We start from the raw sequence: 15,856 nt of genomic DNA, 5'->3' as shown, positions 1-15,856 counted from the left end.
CTGAATGGCCAGTATGTATGTCGAGAGCTTCAATCAACTTATTCCCGTAGGAGAACAAATTGAGATGGGAATAAGGGAATGATGATTTTTTGAGCCATCTACTAAAAGATTCTCTACCAAGAAAGAGAAGGAAGTTGTTGAGGATGTGAATGTGACCTATAGCCCAGAAGGTACTAATCGCACCCCAGCTATCTAAATGAATCAAAGGCAACAGCAAATTGCTGGTCATCAATCATTTGCCCAAGCAAATAATAGAAGGCAATTCTCTCCTCTTCCTAGATCTCCATCTCAGGTATTGGCGATTCTCCGAAAGAAAGATTTGCTTTCTAGTGAACCAAAGCATCCTAACCGTGAAAGCAATTGAGGTTACGACCCGATGAAGAAGTGTGACTACCATAGCGGTGAATTGGGGCATTCAACTGATGAATGTTTCACCCTCAAGCACAAGATCCAAAACCTCTTGGACACGAAGGCCTTTTCATTTCAAACTGCTCGGCCAAACGTCCAAAAAAATCTGCTACCAAAGCATGAGGGTACGGTGAATGCTATCTTAGAACATGACGTCAGTCAAATCAAGAGCTTGAAGGTGCATGTGATGGACACCTTAGGGCAACCGAATGATAGATGGGGTGGCATGGATAGGCCGACACCCCCAAAAGACGAAGAACCCCGATAATGTGCTGGAAAGGGTTACAAACTTATTCGACAACCTCATGATAGGAGTTGTTAATGAAGGACCCCTTGAAGAGATGGGCCTTGGCCCACAAGAGTAAATTTTTTACTACTTTTGCATATTCCCCTGCGTGGGAATTTCTATTATTTTCTTAGAGAAGTTTTCAGTGATTAAGTGTTGCATTTTTCCATTCAATAAATGTAATTGATTGATGAATTTCCATGAAATTACAAATTTTATTTTGAGGGCATGATGAGGTTAACCAAACCAGCCCGGTGATGATATCCAACCAATAAAAGAAAAGAAAAATCCAAAGAGAATTCTGAGGCCTAGGTTTCATCATGCTTTCTCGTGTCAAAATGTTTCAAAAAATGCTTTTCCAAATACTTTAAAAAAATTCAAAAAAAATAAAACTTGATTTACTCTGTTTGTCTTTTTTACCCATCTACTTTTTGTTTTAGAGATGGTCTTATAGCATGTAAAGGTTTGAAAATGGTCCAATCCAATTTCGGATCCTGGGGGCAAGTTCGCTCCGAATTATAGTGGCCTGTATGTGGTAAAGATACTTCCTGAAGGTGCCTTGATTTTGACAAAAATGCATGATCATGAGTTTTCCACTCCAATTAATTCTGATGTTGTCAAGAAAGTATTATCCGTAATAGAATTTGCCATGTCATGTTTTGAACTGCAAGCATTTCTATGATGAGTAAATTGCTTCAATGAGTTGAATCGTTCAAATTTGTTACAAATTTTGCATATTTTCCCCGATGAATTGTGTGAGATGAATTGAATGTGTCAAATGGGATACTTTGGAATGGTGAAAAGGCAAGCATTGTTTCGTACACTGTTTCATACACTAACCCCCAGTGAGTTGTGTGAAAAATTACATGCCTGCAAGGAAGAGGGCTATCTTGCAAAGGGTACGTCAACCAAGGTGATGAGAGGCATTCTTTTCTCTATCCCAAACACCATAGGTGATCCATTGCTCAACCCCTTTGAGCCCCATACACTTATGGAGATTCTTTTAAAATTACCCCTGTCAAGGATCATCCCATACTAGGGCAAATTTAAAATGAATGGTAGGAATCTTTTTGTTCACACTTGCATCAATCTTCAAGCATCGCTTTCGTAGTGCAACTTACGCGGTAATTCAAGTGCCTTAGGATGACAAAGAGCAATTCTTTCTTTATCCTACACACTTTTGACTATTGCATAGCCCACTTGAGCCTATAAATTCATTTCATGTCAAACCCAGTTGGTGATCATCCCCCACACTGGGGCAAGATGAAATACAATCATTCAAGTAGCATGGTCTAAAATGCTCATAAAAGAAGTCTATGTAAGTCCAAAGAGAAGAAGTGCAAAATAGGGGCATGAAAAAGCAGTGTGCTTGGTAAAAGCAATGCCAATGCCCAAAAAGAAAATCAAACACTTGAATCGTATCCCCAACAAGGTGGTACCAAAAAAAAAAAAACTCTCAAATGTTGTTGCAATCAATGGAGTTGTGATAAAAAAAAAAAAAAAAATCTTCGACAGTGGAGAAGGAAAGTGGTGGAAATGTTAGGATGATCACCAACTTTAACCCCCATAAACACTTTTTTTAGCCTAATAATCCTTTCATTTCTCAACCCATGAGCCAAGCCTACGTTACGTCCCTTGCAAAGTTTCTTCAAATTATGGCACTTGAATTAACCTAGGGGTTCACATGTTTTAAGCATCACTCGAAGAAGTGCAAGCAAGATTATTCATTTCTCATTTATAGGGTTCTTGACTTGTAAACCCAGAGATAATTATAGAATATCACTCATTCTTTCAAAAGCCTCGACTCAAAGAGTCCCTTTTGTTAAGCCGTTGACCAAGCTCACATTACGATCCCTGTTAAAGACCTCTCAGATTGGTAGGGTTGTACCACTTGCGAGATTGCACAAAAACCTTGTTTAGCATGATGACAGTGAGATAGAGTAATTGTCAAAATCATGCACCAAAGGTCAGGATGAAACAACCCTTTTGATAAGGATGAGAGAAAAGTCCTTTCAAACCAAGTTATCTCTCATTTGACACATCCATGACACTCATGTGTTCATATTGGAATATTCTTTTAGGCGATGCAAGATTGATAGAAATCATCACGCATGAATCTCATTTGAATTAATGCATGTCTATGAATGCATATTGCTTTTCCTACAACTGTGTTTTGCAGGAAACGCATCCCCAAAGAACAAAGATGTCACCAAGTAAGTATATCTCTATCCATATCTTAAATACTTGTCATTGTACAGGTATTCACTTTCAAGCACCGGCACTCAATGAAGTTCCCCCCAAAGAATTTTCCCAGATTCATTAGGCGACCGTAGAATAGTATGGGTCCTAGACAGCATTCAGGCGACCGTAGAATGATGCGGGTCCTAGACAACCTTAGTTCAAGCGATCGTAGAATGATACGGGTCCTGAAAAATCATTTTTTCGTCAAAGCAACCGTAGAATGGTACGGGTCTTAGACAATCTCAGTTCAGGCGATCATAGAATGGTACGGGTCCTGGAAAACAGATCCCCGTTTAGGCGACCGTAGAATGGTACGAGTCCTAGACAACCTCAATTCAGGCAATCGTAGAATGATACGGGTCTTAGAAAATCTTTTTTCATTCAGGCAATCGTAGAATGGTACGGGTCTTGGAAAATCATTTTTTTTTTCGTTTAAGTGACCATAGAATGGTACGGGTCCTAGACACAACCAAACAATGCCATACTAGGCAATCGTAGAATGATACGGGTCCTGGGAAAGCAATCACTTTGCGAAGTCATGTTACTATTTTGGGCAACCGCAGAATAGTACGGGTCCTGGGCATGTAACACCAATCTATCTTGAGTTACTCTACCATCCTCGAAGATAAGTAATTCCAGGTAAGTTCCTTTGTCATTTGCATTAGCATTTCCATGTATCATATAAATTTCATTTCAAAATGAGATTCATTTTTCCAAAAAAAAAAAAAAAAAAGTCATTCAGTACATGTGCATGATTAACATTTAGGTCTCAACTTGTTTTTGAAGGCAACCTCTACGAGCTCACTTTCAAATAGGGGTAGTTGTTGACACCTAATTTTTGAAAAATAAAAAGAAAAAAAATGAAAATGGGAGAAATTGATTTGATTGAATTATGCAAGGAAATATAGAATTCTAATGGATGTCCAGATTTTGTTAAATGCAGCAACAATTTTGAAATCAAGTAAAAAATGGGCAAGAATTGAGCTGATTGCCAAATCATAAAGATTTGATTTAATGTGACAAGAAATGGTAACTCGGGAAATGTCATGCAAAGAGACCGTTTCGAATCACTATAAAAGAGAGGCTCATTTTTCATGACAAAGGGGGGGGAGGGGGATTCGGAAAAATCAAGAGAGAATTCGTAAAAAAAAAAAAAAAAAAAAAAAAAAAAAAAAGGTTTTTCCTTCGTTCTTCGGGAGAGAGCATACAAAAGGAAAAAGCTTTAGCAAAGAAAAAAGGAAAACAAAAAAATCATCATGCATTTGTCATGTAGAATTAGGGCATCTTTTGTATATCATTGCATATTAGGGTAAAACTGCACTTAGTTTAGTTTTATATAATATTTTTTTCTTAATTTATTATAAGTTTAGGTATTTTCTTGAATAGATTGCATTTTAGGATTATTTGGGTTAAGATAATATTTTAGTTTAAATTAGGATTTGGCTCAACCTAATTCCTAATATAAATTAAATAGGATCTTAATCTAATTAGGTAATTTTCACATTTCACCAAATTTCGAATTTCATGAAAAATACAAACAATGTCTTAGGTTAAATTAGTAGGTTAAATTAGTTTTATTATTTAGGATAAAATGCATTCTTTTAGGAAAAATAAAAAATGTCATATTCACGTCATTAGGGCTAGATTCACTAAGATGTATGTCATTTAGAATTTTTGCTAGGCCCATTTAATTAGAAATTACATGTGTTAGAATTAGGTCATTTAGTTAATATCGCATTGCATATTGCATGATTTTCATTAATTAAGTGAAAAAAAAAAAAAAAGAAATTGCGTGTTGATTAGAAACCATACCTAGAGTTGTTGATATGGATTTTAATTTAACATTGCAGATGTTTTCATTACTTTGAGATAAGTTTTTGCAATTTATTTATTGTTTATCTGGGTGTTAAATTGGTGGATTGCACACCCGCATGATCACCTCACATGTTAGGGAATTATATTTAAAATCAATTTAAGATGTCTGCAAAAAAACATTTTTCAAAATAAAAGAATGGTACTTAAAGGGCATTAGAGAAATCTAGTGTAACCAAGCGCTCGTACCCATAGTTTCTGGTTCATAGGAGTAAAGTAAAACTTCCATTACTTTACTTGGGTTTCTAATCGACCCACCAAAAATAAATTAGTGGCAACTCCTAAATAAAATCTATCTGTATGTTAAGAACTTAAACTTAAGTTGCGAATTGGTATGGGCTTGGGAGAGCCCGAATTAAGTCTAGGCTTAATAATCTATTAACCAAATTTTAGGTGGTTCACCCGAAATTTAGGTCGCAACATCAACTAAGTAGGGATTAGTGAGTTCAACTCACTTGATTCACGATCCGTCCAGTTCAAAATGTCGGGAATGCAACGAGGATCGACTCTTCCCAAGACGGGCAAAAATTTCGAGGCCTAGAACCATCTCAAAATGGGCCTTGAAAGCTGCTAAAACCCACTGACTTTTGCTTATGTTTGGGGTTGGAAACAACGGAATCGAAGCTGGTTGTGGTGATTAAGGGCTGGCAACGAGTAGTCGGAGCTCCGACGAGGTTTCACAGTGGTCGAGGATGGCTCACGGCAGCCTAAGTCGATCGAGGCAGCTCCTACGATGTCGGGACAGCCTGCTGGGAAGGCGTGAGTCGTACAGTGGAGGCGGAGCAGCGATTGATTGACACGGGGCAGCGGTGGCAAGGCGGTGACGTGCAGCTGGTCTGGTGAGCAGCTACGGTGGCGAGGGCTTCACGGCAATCTTCTCTGCGGCAAAAGGGTTCAAGTAGCACTAGAAATGGAGGGGAAAGAAGCTAGTTGCCGGTCTTAAGGGAGAAAGGGAGAGAAAAGGGAGCAAGGGGGCCAGAAGCCATTTTTTTCCATTCCAATGTTCCCTTGACCAACCTACACCACCCACACCTTCCTAGGCTGCAATTCAACCAACAATGCTCACCCCACAACCTTTGAAATGGTCCATTTTGGCTAGGCAAGGGGGAGCTACGAATTTGCTAGTCTTCTCCCTCAATTGGACTTGATTTCCTTATTGAATCAACACAATTTGGCTTCTATAAATTCAATCAACCCTTCAATGATCAAATTGGTATTTTTCCTCACCAATGGATCTCATTTGTTTCCCAATTTCACAATAAAAAACGGTCCATAGCTTTTTTAGACAAAAAACGGCCATATGCCGACTTTTTCTCAAAAAGTCTCGGGTTTCAGAAAAATCTTCTAAGACCGAGTCGATGTTTCTAGATTTATTACGACGTGACAGAATCTTCAATTTTTGAAATCAAATTCAAATTCACGGTTAATTTCACTCAGGCGCGTTTTTAGCGTGACCTAGGCTACCGAGTAGTTTTCAGAAATTTTTAGTGCAAATGACCCATGGCCGATTTTCTTCAAGCCACAATGAACTCACTCGACACATTGGCAACTCTCGGTTGTTGTGAAAATCTCAAAATTCAAATACAGACACGGGGTACTAAAACAATAGAAAAATTAGTATAGTGTCCGCCGATGAGAATTTTCCAATTTAGTGGTGTCATCCATGATTAGCCATACATCTCAGTCAAATTGACCTATCTCTGATCTCAAATCAATTTTTAATTGTGCCGTAATGGCCTCTAAAGATGAGCACGGTTGAGAAACCGATTCTTGGCCGAATTCTCAAGTCTATTGCATTAAAATTCCTTAATGGCTTCATTGGATAGTCTAGTTATCTCGAGAGTGATCAGCTCTGAGAATAGCCCTATAGGCATGTTGATAAAATGCCCATTTATTCAATAGAAAACAGGACTGAAAATCTGGGATGTCATAGCTCTACAAAATGAGATTGACTTCTTCCTATAACTGAACTTGGGAATATTGAGGTAAACCAAAAAAATTAGGTAAAGTCGGATCTCAATAATGATTTGATAAGCGTCTTGTAGTAAGAGGATTGATTATGAAACCATTAAACCATCATTATGGGGTGGTGATCACACCAAGAACGCCAATTGGAACACCAATTGGTTGAAAAACTGGCATTCCATTAGGTTATCTTGCACTTGAAAACACTTTGCTAGTGGTAGATTTCTAGCATTTTTTGCATGAAAATACAAAACCCTATTCCTAATTGTTAATTCTTTAAAAGCATTGGTAAATTGCAAAACCGGTTAGTAGATAAATTTTGGCCAGCAACTTATTTAGCTTGTAGCATGTTAGTAAGTTATCGATAACTTTATGGAATTACCAATAGTTATTTAGCCTATAATTATTGGGGCCAACAATACAACCTAAAAAGTAGGGCTGAATAGATTGAGTGATAATAGAAAAATCTTTTGTGGAATATTAGACAAATAGAACTCATGATATTATCTCAAATAGAATAGCATGTGTGAGATGGTAAACAGATTAGAGTAAATCAAGACAATCACACATTAATTTATAGTGGTTCAACTTTATATACAAGCCTAGATTCTCTCTTAGACTAATAGCCTTAACAACAGCTAGATTCCATTAATAAGATTCTCTACTTTATACTTGTAAACTAATAGCCTTACAAAGCAAGATTAAATACAATTTCTATTTTGACTGTCATTGTAAAATTCATTTGCTAACTTCTCCTTATATGTTGAAGTACTTCAAAGTATTTATTGGAGGTTAGCTAGCCATTGAGAATTGTTGGAGAAGACTTAGGACAAAATCAGCACTATCGTTGCAATTGCTTCTTTTATTATTCTTTACCGTAAATAATATTGTTACGACTGTTGGAATAATAAATTGTCGATTGCTTTTCTAATTGCTTTTCCCAGTTCTTCTACTATATAAACTATCTAATTCTATTGCAGCCTATTAGAGATAGCGAATTATGGGACCCAACAAATCATGAAGCCCTTCACCCTTTATCACTATAAAAGCAAGAGGGTAGACTTAGGTGCTGCATGACAATGTTTCTGTTCCTCAAAATTTCTGTTCTTTGGTTCCCCGAACAATAAAAAGAACAGAAACTTGTTTGGCAAAACATTTGTTCCCGGAACAATTTCTCAATTTTTTGTTCCGTTTTGTTCCCGGAATAGTTTTGAGAAGCAAAAAAGTTGCTTCTTGTTCCCGGAACAATTTCTAGAAGTAAGCTGATTTTCTTTTTTAATTTTATTTTCTTGCCGCGACCACCATCAACCGCCCGAGCCACCGCCCACCGCCGCCGCCGCCGATCGCCACCGCCGGCCGCCGGTCGCCGCCGCCACCACCGGTCGTCGATCGCCGCCGCCACTAGTCGCCATCGCCGGTTGCCGCCGCCACCGACGCCACCGACGCCGGCCTCGAGCCGCTGCCGTTGCACGACCGCTAGCCACCAATCGTCACCGCCGACCACCGCCGAAAGCCCATCGGCCGCCGATGACGGCCAACTGCCGACCGCCGGAGGCCGATGGGCTTCCAACGGCGGTCGGCGGTGACAGTCGATGGCTAGCGGTTGTGCAACGACGGCGGTTGGCGGGCTGGCGGTGGCGGCGGTGGCGATCCGTCGGCAAAAATAAAAAATAAATAAATACAAAAAAGAAATTATTGCATTACCAAACGCATTTCTATTATTTTTCTATTCCAGGAGTAGAAATTTTGTGACGTTACCAAACGGGTTCTTTTACTCAGAAATTGTTCTCCGGAGCAAAAATAGAAAAGAACTATTTCTGAAAAAAAAAAAAAAAAAAAAAAAAAAAAAAAAAAAAAAAAAAAAAAAAAAAAAAAAAAAAAGCTCTTCCCGAGAACAGAAGCATTGTCATGCGCAGCCTTAGAAGAAAACCATCTAAATAGGATTCTGAAAGTGAGGCATTACAACAAACAAGAGGGGCTCTTTGCAAAAGGATAAGGCAATATAGTTATAGGTTGTTTACATATTTTATAATTCTAGAATGACCATTTTGAATATAAATTTTGCAGGTCTTAAGCATTTAATGATGGTATTTTTTTGTTTGACAATATGATTATGTTGTTGTAGCCAAAAAGAAGGTTGGAATGCTGATCTCTTAAGGTGGCTCAAGTCAAGATTTAATGACTACACCCAAAAGAAGAAACTAATGACAAACTCAAACAACAAATCAACTAAGGGCAAGGGGAGCACAATCCAATAAGAAGCAATCAAATGTTGCTCCAAAACAAACGACACTAAGGCAACTTCAAAGACACAAGGGAAAACTACAAAGAAGAGGGGTCCAAAATAGCCATCAACAAAGAATCCAACACCAGTTTCAATTGAACCAACTGATCTTAGCAATAATAATGACCGTAACACCACTATTACAAAGCCAAGATGAATTAAAACGAGCTCCCTTCAAATGACCTTATATTCTCCTAGAAAGAGAATGGCTGATGCAAAGAAGAAGATACATGAATAAGAAGGCTAGTTGAAACACTTGCAAGTCTAGTTCTAGTTAGAAAGAATACAAGGATTAAACATTAAATCGAAAGTCCATCAATGGAAAAGGAACTAAGGAATTATTGATATTGACTAATGGGAGGGTGCTAAAAAAATATGACTTTTTGTTAGGGTTGTTGATATTGACTAATGAGAGGGCATTGGATATATATATATATATTGGGTTGAGGTTTGCTACACATGGTTTTACCAAGTGGTACATATGGTGTTGTCTAGATCTTGGTTGGTTTTGAGATATTTATGTTATATTCAAATGGACTCAATGTCAAGGAAGCAATTGAATGTGAAGGCAACAATGTTTTCGTCTATACTTTTCGCAATTCCAATTTTTGTCTTACTTTTGGCTGATGTTGCATATGTTGCTACTAGTGTAGTACACCAGTATAAGACTGCACCGACACTTGTTTGTGCTGCCAATGCAAGCACTAGTACCAAATTAACAACCAAGTGCAGTTTTGTGCTAACATCAACACTTGTTCGGACAACTGAAACAAGCACAAGACTACATTAAACTAGTTGAAATTGGTCGTTGCTGGTGTAGCATTACTTTTTATGTGTCCTCACACTCCTTTATAAGCTGATAATGGAAGTGTTTCAAAAAGCGAAAACAACATATTACTTTTTAGAAGTTGAAAACCACAAGCAATCACTTTTTAATACAATAGCTGATACTCAAATTATCAATTTTCACAAAAAAAATGACACTCATGATTAGGAAAATTAACCAAAAAAAAAGGTTATAAATATATTGCAATTATGTCAATTTAGTTCTAAACTTTTTTTTGTCAATTTAGTCATAAACTTTTTGCTCAAAATCCATCCAATTAATTTTGACCAACCAGCACGCCAAGATGCGAGTGGACGCCAGTGTTAGCTAAAGCCAGCCATCCAACCAATGCTAACACGGATAATTTTTAATAATATATTTTTTTCAAATTTGTTTTTTTTCCTTTTTTTTTCTCTTCTTCTTCTTTTCCTTTTGTTCCTTACAATGGCTAGCGAGGCGAAGGTCGTACTCACCCTTCCTCGCCCAAATTTGGGTGAAGTTGAGCGAGGGCCTCAACCTTTGCCAACGAGCCTCAACAGCTAATATGGAGAGTAAAGGAAAATAAAAAGAGAAAAAATAAAAGGAAAATAAACATAAAAATAAAAGGAAAAATAAAAAAAAATGAAAAAAAAATGAAATATTATTAAAAATTGTCCATGTTAACATCGGCTATCGGCATCCATGTTAGCGTCCATGTGAGCATTAGCCAACTAAAATTGGCAAGATGGACTAAATTGGCATAATTGCAAAAGGTTTAGAATTGAATTTGGCAAAAAAAAAATTATGACTTAATTGGCATAATTACAATAGGTTTAAATTTTTTTTATAATTCTCCTCTATGATCACTTTTGATAAAGTTTGGCACTCAATTAATTACTTATGAACTTGTTACCACTTGTGAACTTAACTTATCATTGCAACAAAGCAACATTTCTAGTACAAAACAAGGCAATAACTACCTTTTGTTACCCTAATACAAGTACATATCCCATTGATCTTCAATGTTGGTGGGCAAACAAACTTCTCATCACTTAGTTTACATTTGAGCATATAATAGGCTAAACAAGACAACAACAATACCATCTACACTCGATAAAACTTTCTTTCACTTTTCATCTTCGAAACTTCTTTCTTCGAATGGTTGGCCATAGATGCTAAAGCCCTCATTTCTACTTGCATTAAGTTGGCATTGTCCAACTTGTCTGTTAATTTCGCATTGATCCATTTGAAATATTTGCACATCATTGAATCTTCTTCCAAGACTCAATCAAGTCCAAGATGTTCTTCATGGACTTCTGAGCCCACAATAATAGTATTATTTACCTTCATCTTCACTTCATTGAAACGAATTTAAGCTGCATGTCATGTTCCTATGCTCCATTACAAGATTGAGCTCTTAATTTTGGGGATACCAATTTGGGTTTTAAGAATTTGTGAAAAGGCATGATTGTCTGAATTAGGGTTTATATTTGGGGCAAAACATGTAAACAATGTCATATAGGCTATTAATGTTAATTGGGCATGCCCGCGAGCCATCCTAATTGGTGAAATTGATAAAATATCTCCATGTCGGATTTTTAGTAACCCAAATCAAGGTTGGCACTTCAATGATCACGACAAAAAGTTTTGGTAATAAAGTAAGCGTCGCATAAAAATTATGGCACTTCTTATCTCATTTTCTCCAAGTTTGTCACATTTTACAAGCACGGTACAATGTTCTCGTATTTTTCCTATGGAACAGTAGAATTGTCATACTAGCTAACACTCACTTGAGACAATGCTTTAAGCGTATGCACTTAAGCAGATGATACGTATGAACTTGGTGTACACTGACTTCAGGATCTTCATGTGTCGAACATACTCCTGAATTCAAAGAACCAATGCCTTATCGTGTTCGTACAACAACTCATCTAGGAAATGTATCCGTCATACGGATGTAATCGATTGCTCCTTTGAGGCCATACATGCCAATCACCCTCTTTGCCCGTCGAAATCCAGTTCCATAAGGATGTGATGTTCGTGACTCAGTATCGTACTTGAGATATTCAGCAAGCCTTTTCTCGAAGTGATTGTTATGACTCGTAGACATAAATGAAATTTGAGACTCCAACCACATATGAGCCATGACTTCACAAAGGCCTTCTTCCACCTCTGGGCTTATAAATGGATAACCTATCATCCAATGCCAAGTTTTCTTACGCTTTTAATTGGAGTTATGCAGTCACTTAAGCAATCATCCACCGCAAGCGTGCACACGAGAGAGAGAGAGAGAGAGAACCTTCGAGTCGGAGCCACGCATGCATCATTTCATGAGCGAGGATCCTTCCAGTTAGCAGCCTGAGAATGGTTAAATTCTGCATGTCATAGTTCATATAAAAGATGTGCATTTTCTGAGCAAAGAATAAGATAAAATTGATAAGTAATTAGTCGTGTGCTACCTTGGGAAACCATACAAAATGATGATCCTATGACCTCAGAGTAGGCGACCAGTTTATATCGCCTAGTTTTTATTTAAGTCTCGTTGCCGTCCCTGATCCTCGATTGCTCTACAATCTGAAGAGTTGAAGAACAGGAAGAGAAATAAAAGACTATTCATAATCACAATCACCAGTAATTTAAAACTCTCAGTACAATCTGACTTATTAAGATGATTATATTTGCAAAGAAACTTCTTAGGACTGGATGTCATACGGCATTAATGCTGCATCCCTCTGTCATGGTGACTCCTCTTATCTCTCCAAACAGATGATGTCCCTGTCAAAGGTAAAGGAACATAGTGACTTCTCGATCAGCATTAACATAGAACAACACCTGTTTGTTGCCCCTTGGCTTACGTTGTTTTCGCTTTTCTTAACTTCATTGAGGACTTGTCTCTCGACCAAGTATAACGGAATTGTCTGATACACCTTCATGTTTAAGTTCTCATAAAACTCACACACTTCGCGGTATAAGGGTTGACATTCATCCGTATTCATAATTGAGGAGTCAAGGCAATCCAGACACAGCTTCCGACCATCAGTGAGAGAAGAAAATGCCGTGTCCCTCGGCTGCAAATTTGAAAGCTTAGCAATAGAAATTACCAAAACCTCTTTCTGATGCTAGTGTTTGTCATTGTTTTATCATTCACATGTTTTCCAGTTAATTACGTTACTATGGAAAAAACAAATATATAAGCACGTTTGGATTAGTAGAACCAACCTCCAATCTCCTACAACTGCAACAACGATGAGTTCCGTCACGTGCATGCGTGGGACAATACTTCTGCTGCCAGAAACGATTGGACCTATATTGAAACTGTCCGGAAGAATCTACCGGGATCTGTAAGATCAAGTGATAAAGTACAATCATTATGTATAGTCAATGTTATAAACTTAATCAATCACAGCAGAGAAATCGAATAAAAGAGCACTTGATCCATCCCAGCCAGAGTAAACTTCTCAAAAAAGAATATGAAAAGCCTAATTATTTACCAGGTTCTTACAAACATAACATGTCGATCGATGAAGCTCCTTATTGCGTGATCTGACAAGGGTTAGTCCAAATACCAGAAGTCCATCATGAGCCAGAAAGTAATCAACATCAACACAAGCCTTGGTTAACAAAAATAGAAAAATCAAAAGACTAACTGTAAATGAGAATTCGAACTCAAATTTACATGACAAATAGCCTAGCCAACTTTGATTAGCATTTGGAGTGGATGCTCTGCATCAACTGAACTAGCAAGTAGCCCCTTAAGCCATACAAGCTAATAATTCGAGCATGACAAAGTGGAGGATATTATAGCTATGAGAGATTCTCACTGGGATTTAGCCAGTTCTACATTCAATTTCCCTCACCAAAGAATGCATTATTCTATCATTACTTGCTAAGGAAAATGAAAAGCAAATCTTTGTTTTGTTTTTTGTATCATTGCTTGACCTGTAAAAATGAGAATGTAAATGTTAGCCACCAGATTCAGAAAAGGAGGCGAAGTCTCAGCAGTCAGCACTGTACCTGTCCGTAGAATGAAAAGAGAATGGAAAAGGGGGAAATATGTTCTCGAGTTCGCACAGAGGATTTGAATTGAAAACTAAACTTCGTTGGAGAGCCTCAGCAAGTCCCTCATCTTCCTCCTCCAAGTGGCTGATTTCATAATATTGTCCATCATCAGTCTCTGATTGACTAGCATCTGATTGTTGGTCTTCATCTGAACAACATTAATAGTCTGAAATCAGACAAACTGCTTCATGTAAAAGATGCCATTTCAGTGAACTCTCCCCTGTATAACCCATGTTCAAGAAATGAAAAATTGCTCAACATAGGCTCATTCTGTTGAGAGTTCAAAGAGCACAAAGGCTTTTCTGCTCCACTGGCCAATCGGAGATGGTAATATGACGGCTCACAAATCACATCCTTTTAATCAGTTCTGTTACTTTTCCATAGTGATTCTTCTTAAAGAACCTTTACAGGATCACAATTCCAAGTAAATTCGAATTTGACTTTCTACAAAATCCTGGGAAAAAAGGGAAGGGATGGGGAAAGTCGCAAAAAATCCAACATCATCTATCAAATGTTTTGTATTCAACAAAGTAGGGGAGTCCTATTCACTTGGCATTGTAAGTGCTGTATCAGTTTATCACTTTACCTGCTTCATTTTCATCAGCTGAAGAAAGAGTAGTTGCATAATGTGTTTCTTCTCTCTCACCGTCCAATACTTCATCCTAGCACCAAATAATACAAGCAATTTTCAAGGACGAATCAAAACTCTATCAAAGTGTCACACTGCAAAAATTTAATCCATCACGACATGAACTTTTGGGTGCAAATCAGAATAACCAAACACCAACTTGTTCTTTCTTGCTTAAAAGGAAAGACAAATAGATGTGCTACATCTGATTAATTACCGATATATCACAAGGCTCCTCCCAGTCACGATCCTCCTCACGGTCCAATGGTATCCTGGAGCTGGAAGCAGAACCTTTCAGCATTTTCCTGAGCCAACCCATTTGACAGACGATTGTTGATTGCCTGTTGACCCAATCATTCGTTCTAATCAGCAACCAGTGACTAAGCAAGCCAGGCTTGGCCGGACAAGTACAGAAGCAAAGAAACGTTAAATGATTCCACAATATTTCTCATATTGGACAGCCATGGCTTCTCTTCCTTGGCCAGACTGGCCTGGTCTTATTTAATCGAATAGAAGTCGACATTTCATTGAAGAACCAGGGTTGGCTTTTCAACAACCGAACCACGCTGACTAGATTATGACAACAACCATCGTTTATTATCTTTTAGTTCTGTCATTTGTAGTGTAGCTGGTGGGCCGTGTGTCTTGGGTGCCCTTTTTTTCTTTAAGACCAAAAATATTGAAACATTACGGGATCAGCAACAAGATGATTGTCTGCATATTGTATCGTATCAATAGAAAGTTTCTTTTTCTTTGTCCCCCTAGGTTTCATGCACGTAATCTCATCCACCTATTGACTTTTGCTTTTGAGTCGGACGATCCAACATCATATGAAGCCTCCAATTCATCAATTCCACGTGTCATCGCCAATCTTCCTTGCAAATGAGAGGAGGTGTTCAAATATTTCGCATCCCTTTTGTTGGACAATATAACATCCCCTAAGTGTAGGGGTGGTAATTCTTGAAACAATACTAACATATGGCTTGACGCAAAAGAAAAAATTTGTAGATAAGTTGAATTTGACACGACACGACTTAACTCAAAATCAATACAAGTTTGTAATGATGCGAATCATCCGCATATCACGAAACATGAATGAGAACAAACTGAAAGGCCTAATGGGACACAGAAAAAGACATGGACACGCAGCTGCGCTAGGTAAACAGCTGTGCCAATAACTATTAATTTATAAAAGTGCACACAAGTTGCATGTATTAAAAAAATTGACATTTAAAATAGTTTTTGATATCATCTTATCATGATAGATTTGAAATAATAAGTAACGAAACGAAATTATTTGCACGATAT

At 37.7% G+C, this 15,856-nt stretch overlaps 1 protein-coding gene across 2 annotated transcripts; it reads right to left on the bottom strand.

Moving 5' to 3' along the window:
- Positions 1–11,520: 11,520 nt before the first annotated feature.
- LOC104419786 (protein DA1-related 1-like) lies at positions 11,521–15,065 on the bottom strand. Of its 2 annotated transcripts, none has more exons than XM_010031552.2 (10): positions 14,766–15,065; positions 14,507–14,582; positions 13,876–14,068; positions 13,353–13,404; positions 13,081–13,200; positions 12,717–12,929; positions 12,574–12,636; positions 12,321–12,435; positions 12,161–12,236; positions 11,521–12,054 (listed from the first exon to the last, which is right to left on the bottom strand). In XM_010031552.2, exons 1-8 carry the CDS (start codon positions 14,865–14,867, stop codon positions 12,394–12,396), a joined length of 861 nt encoding a protein of 286 aa, XP_010029854.2. In that variant the 5' UTR covers positions 14,868–15,065; the 3' UTR covers positions 11,521–12,054; positions 12,161–12,236; positions 12,321–12,393. The 2 variants fall into 2 exon arrangements, with proteins under 2 accessions (XP_010029854.2, XP_010029853.2); XM_010031551.2 differs by having other exon boundaries at positions 12,161–12,219.
- Positions 15,066–15,856: the final 791 nt, after the last annotated feature.

The sequence above is a fragment of the Eucalyptus grandis genome, chromosome 4 (assembly GCF_016545825.1).
Source record: "Eucalyptus grandis isolate ANBG69807.140 chromosome 4, ASM1654582v1, whole genome shotgun sequence".
Taxonomy (NCBI): Eukaryota; Viridiplantae; Streptophyta; class Magnoliopsida; order Myrtales; family Myrtaceae; genus Eucalyptus; species Eucalyptus grandis.
This window is presented reverse-complemented; position numbering and strand designations above follow the sequence as displayed.

What these genes read in the sequence shown, in the direction of transcription:
- LOC104419786 (XM_010031552.2), bottom strand. Translation starts at nt 14,867, where the DNA reads ATGGGTTGGCTCAGGAAAATGCTGAAAGGTTCTGCTTCCAGCTCCAGG. An exon ending in TTAAGAAAAGCGAAAACAAC is followed by an intron (nt 12,637 to 12,716) that starts GTAAGCCAAGGG and finishes TACCTTTGACAG; the next exon opens with GGACATCATCTGTTTGGAGA. An exon ending in AGGGATGCAGCATTAATGCC is followed by an intron (nt 12,436 to 12,573) that starts GTATGACATCCA and finishes TCAACTCTTCAG; the next exon opens with ATTGTAGAGCAATCGAGGAT.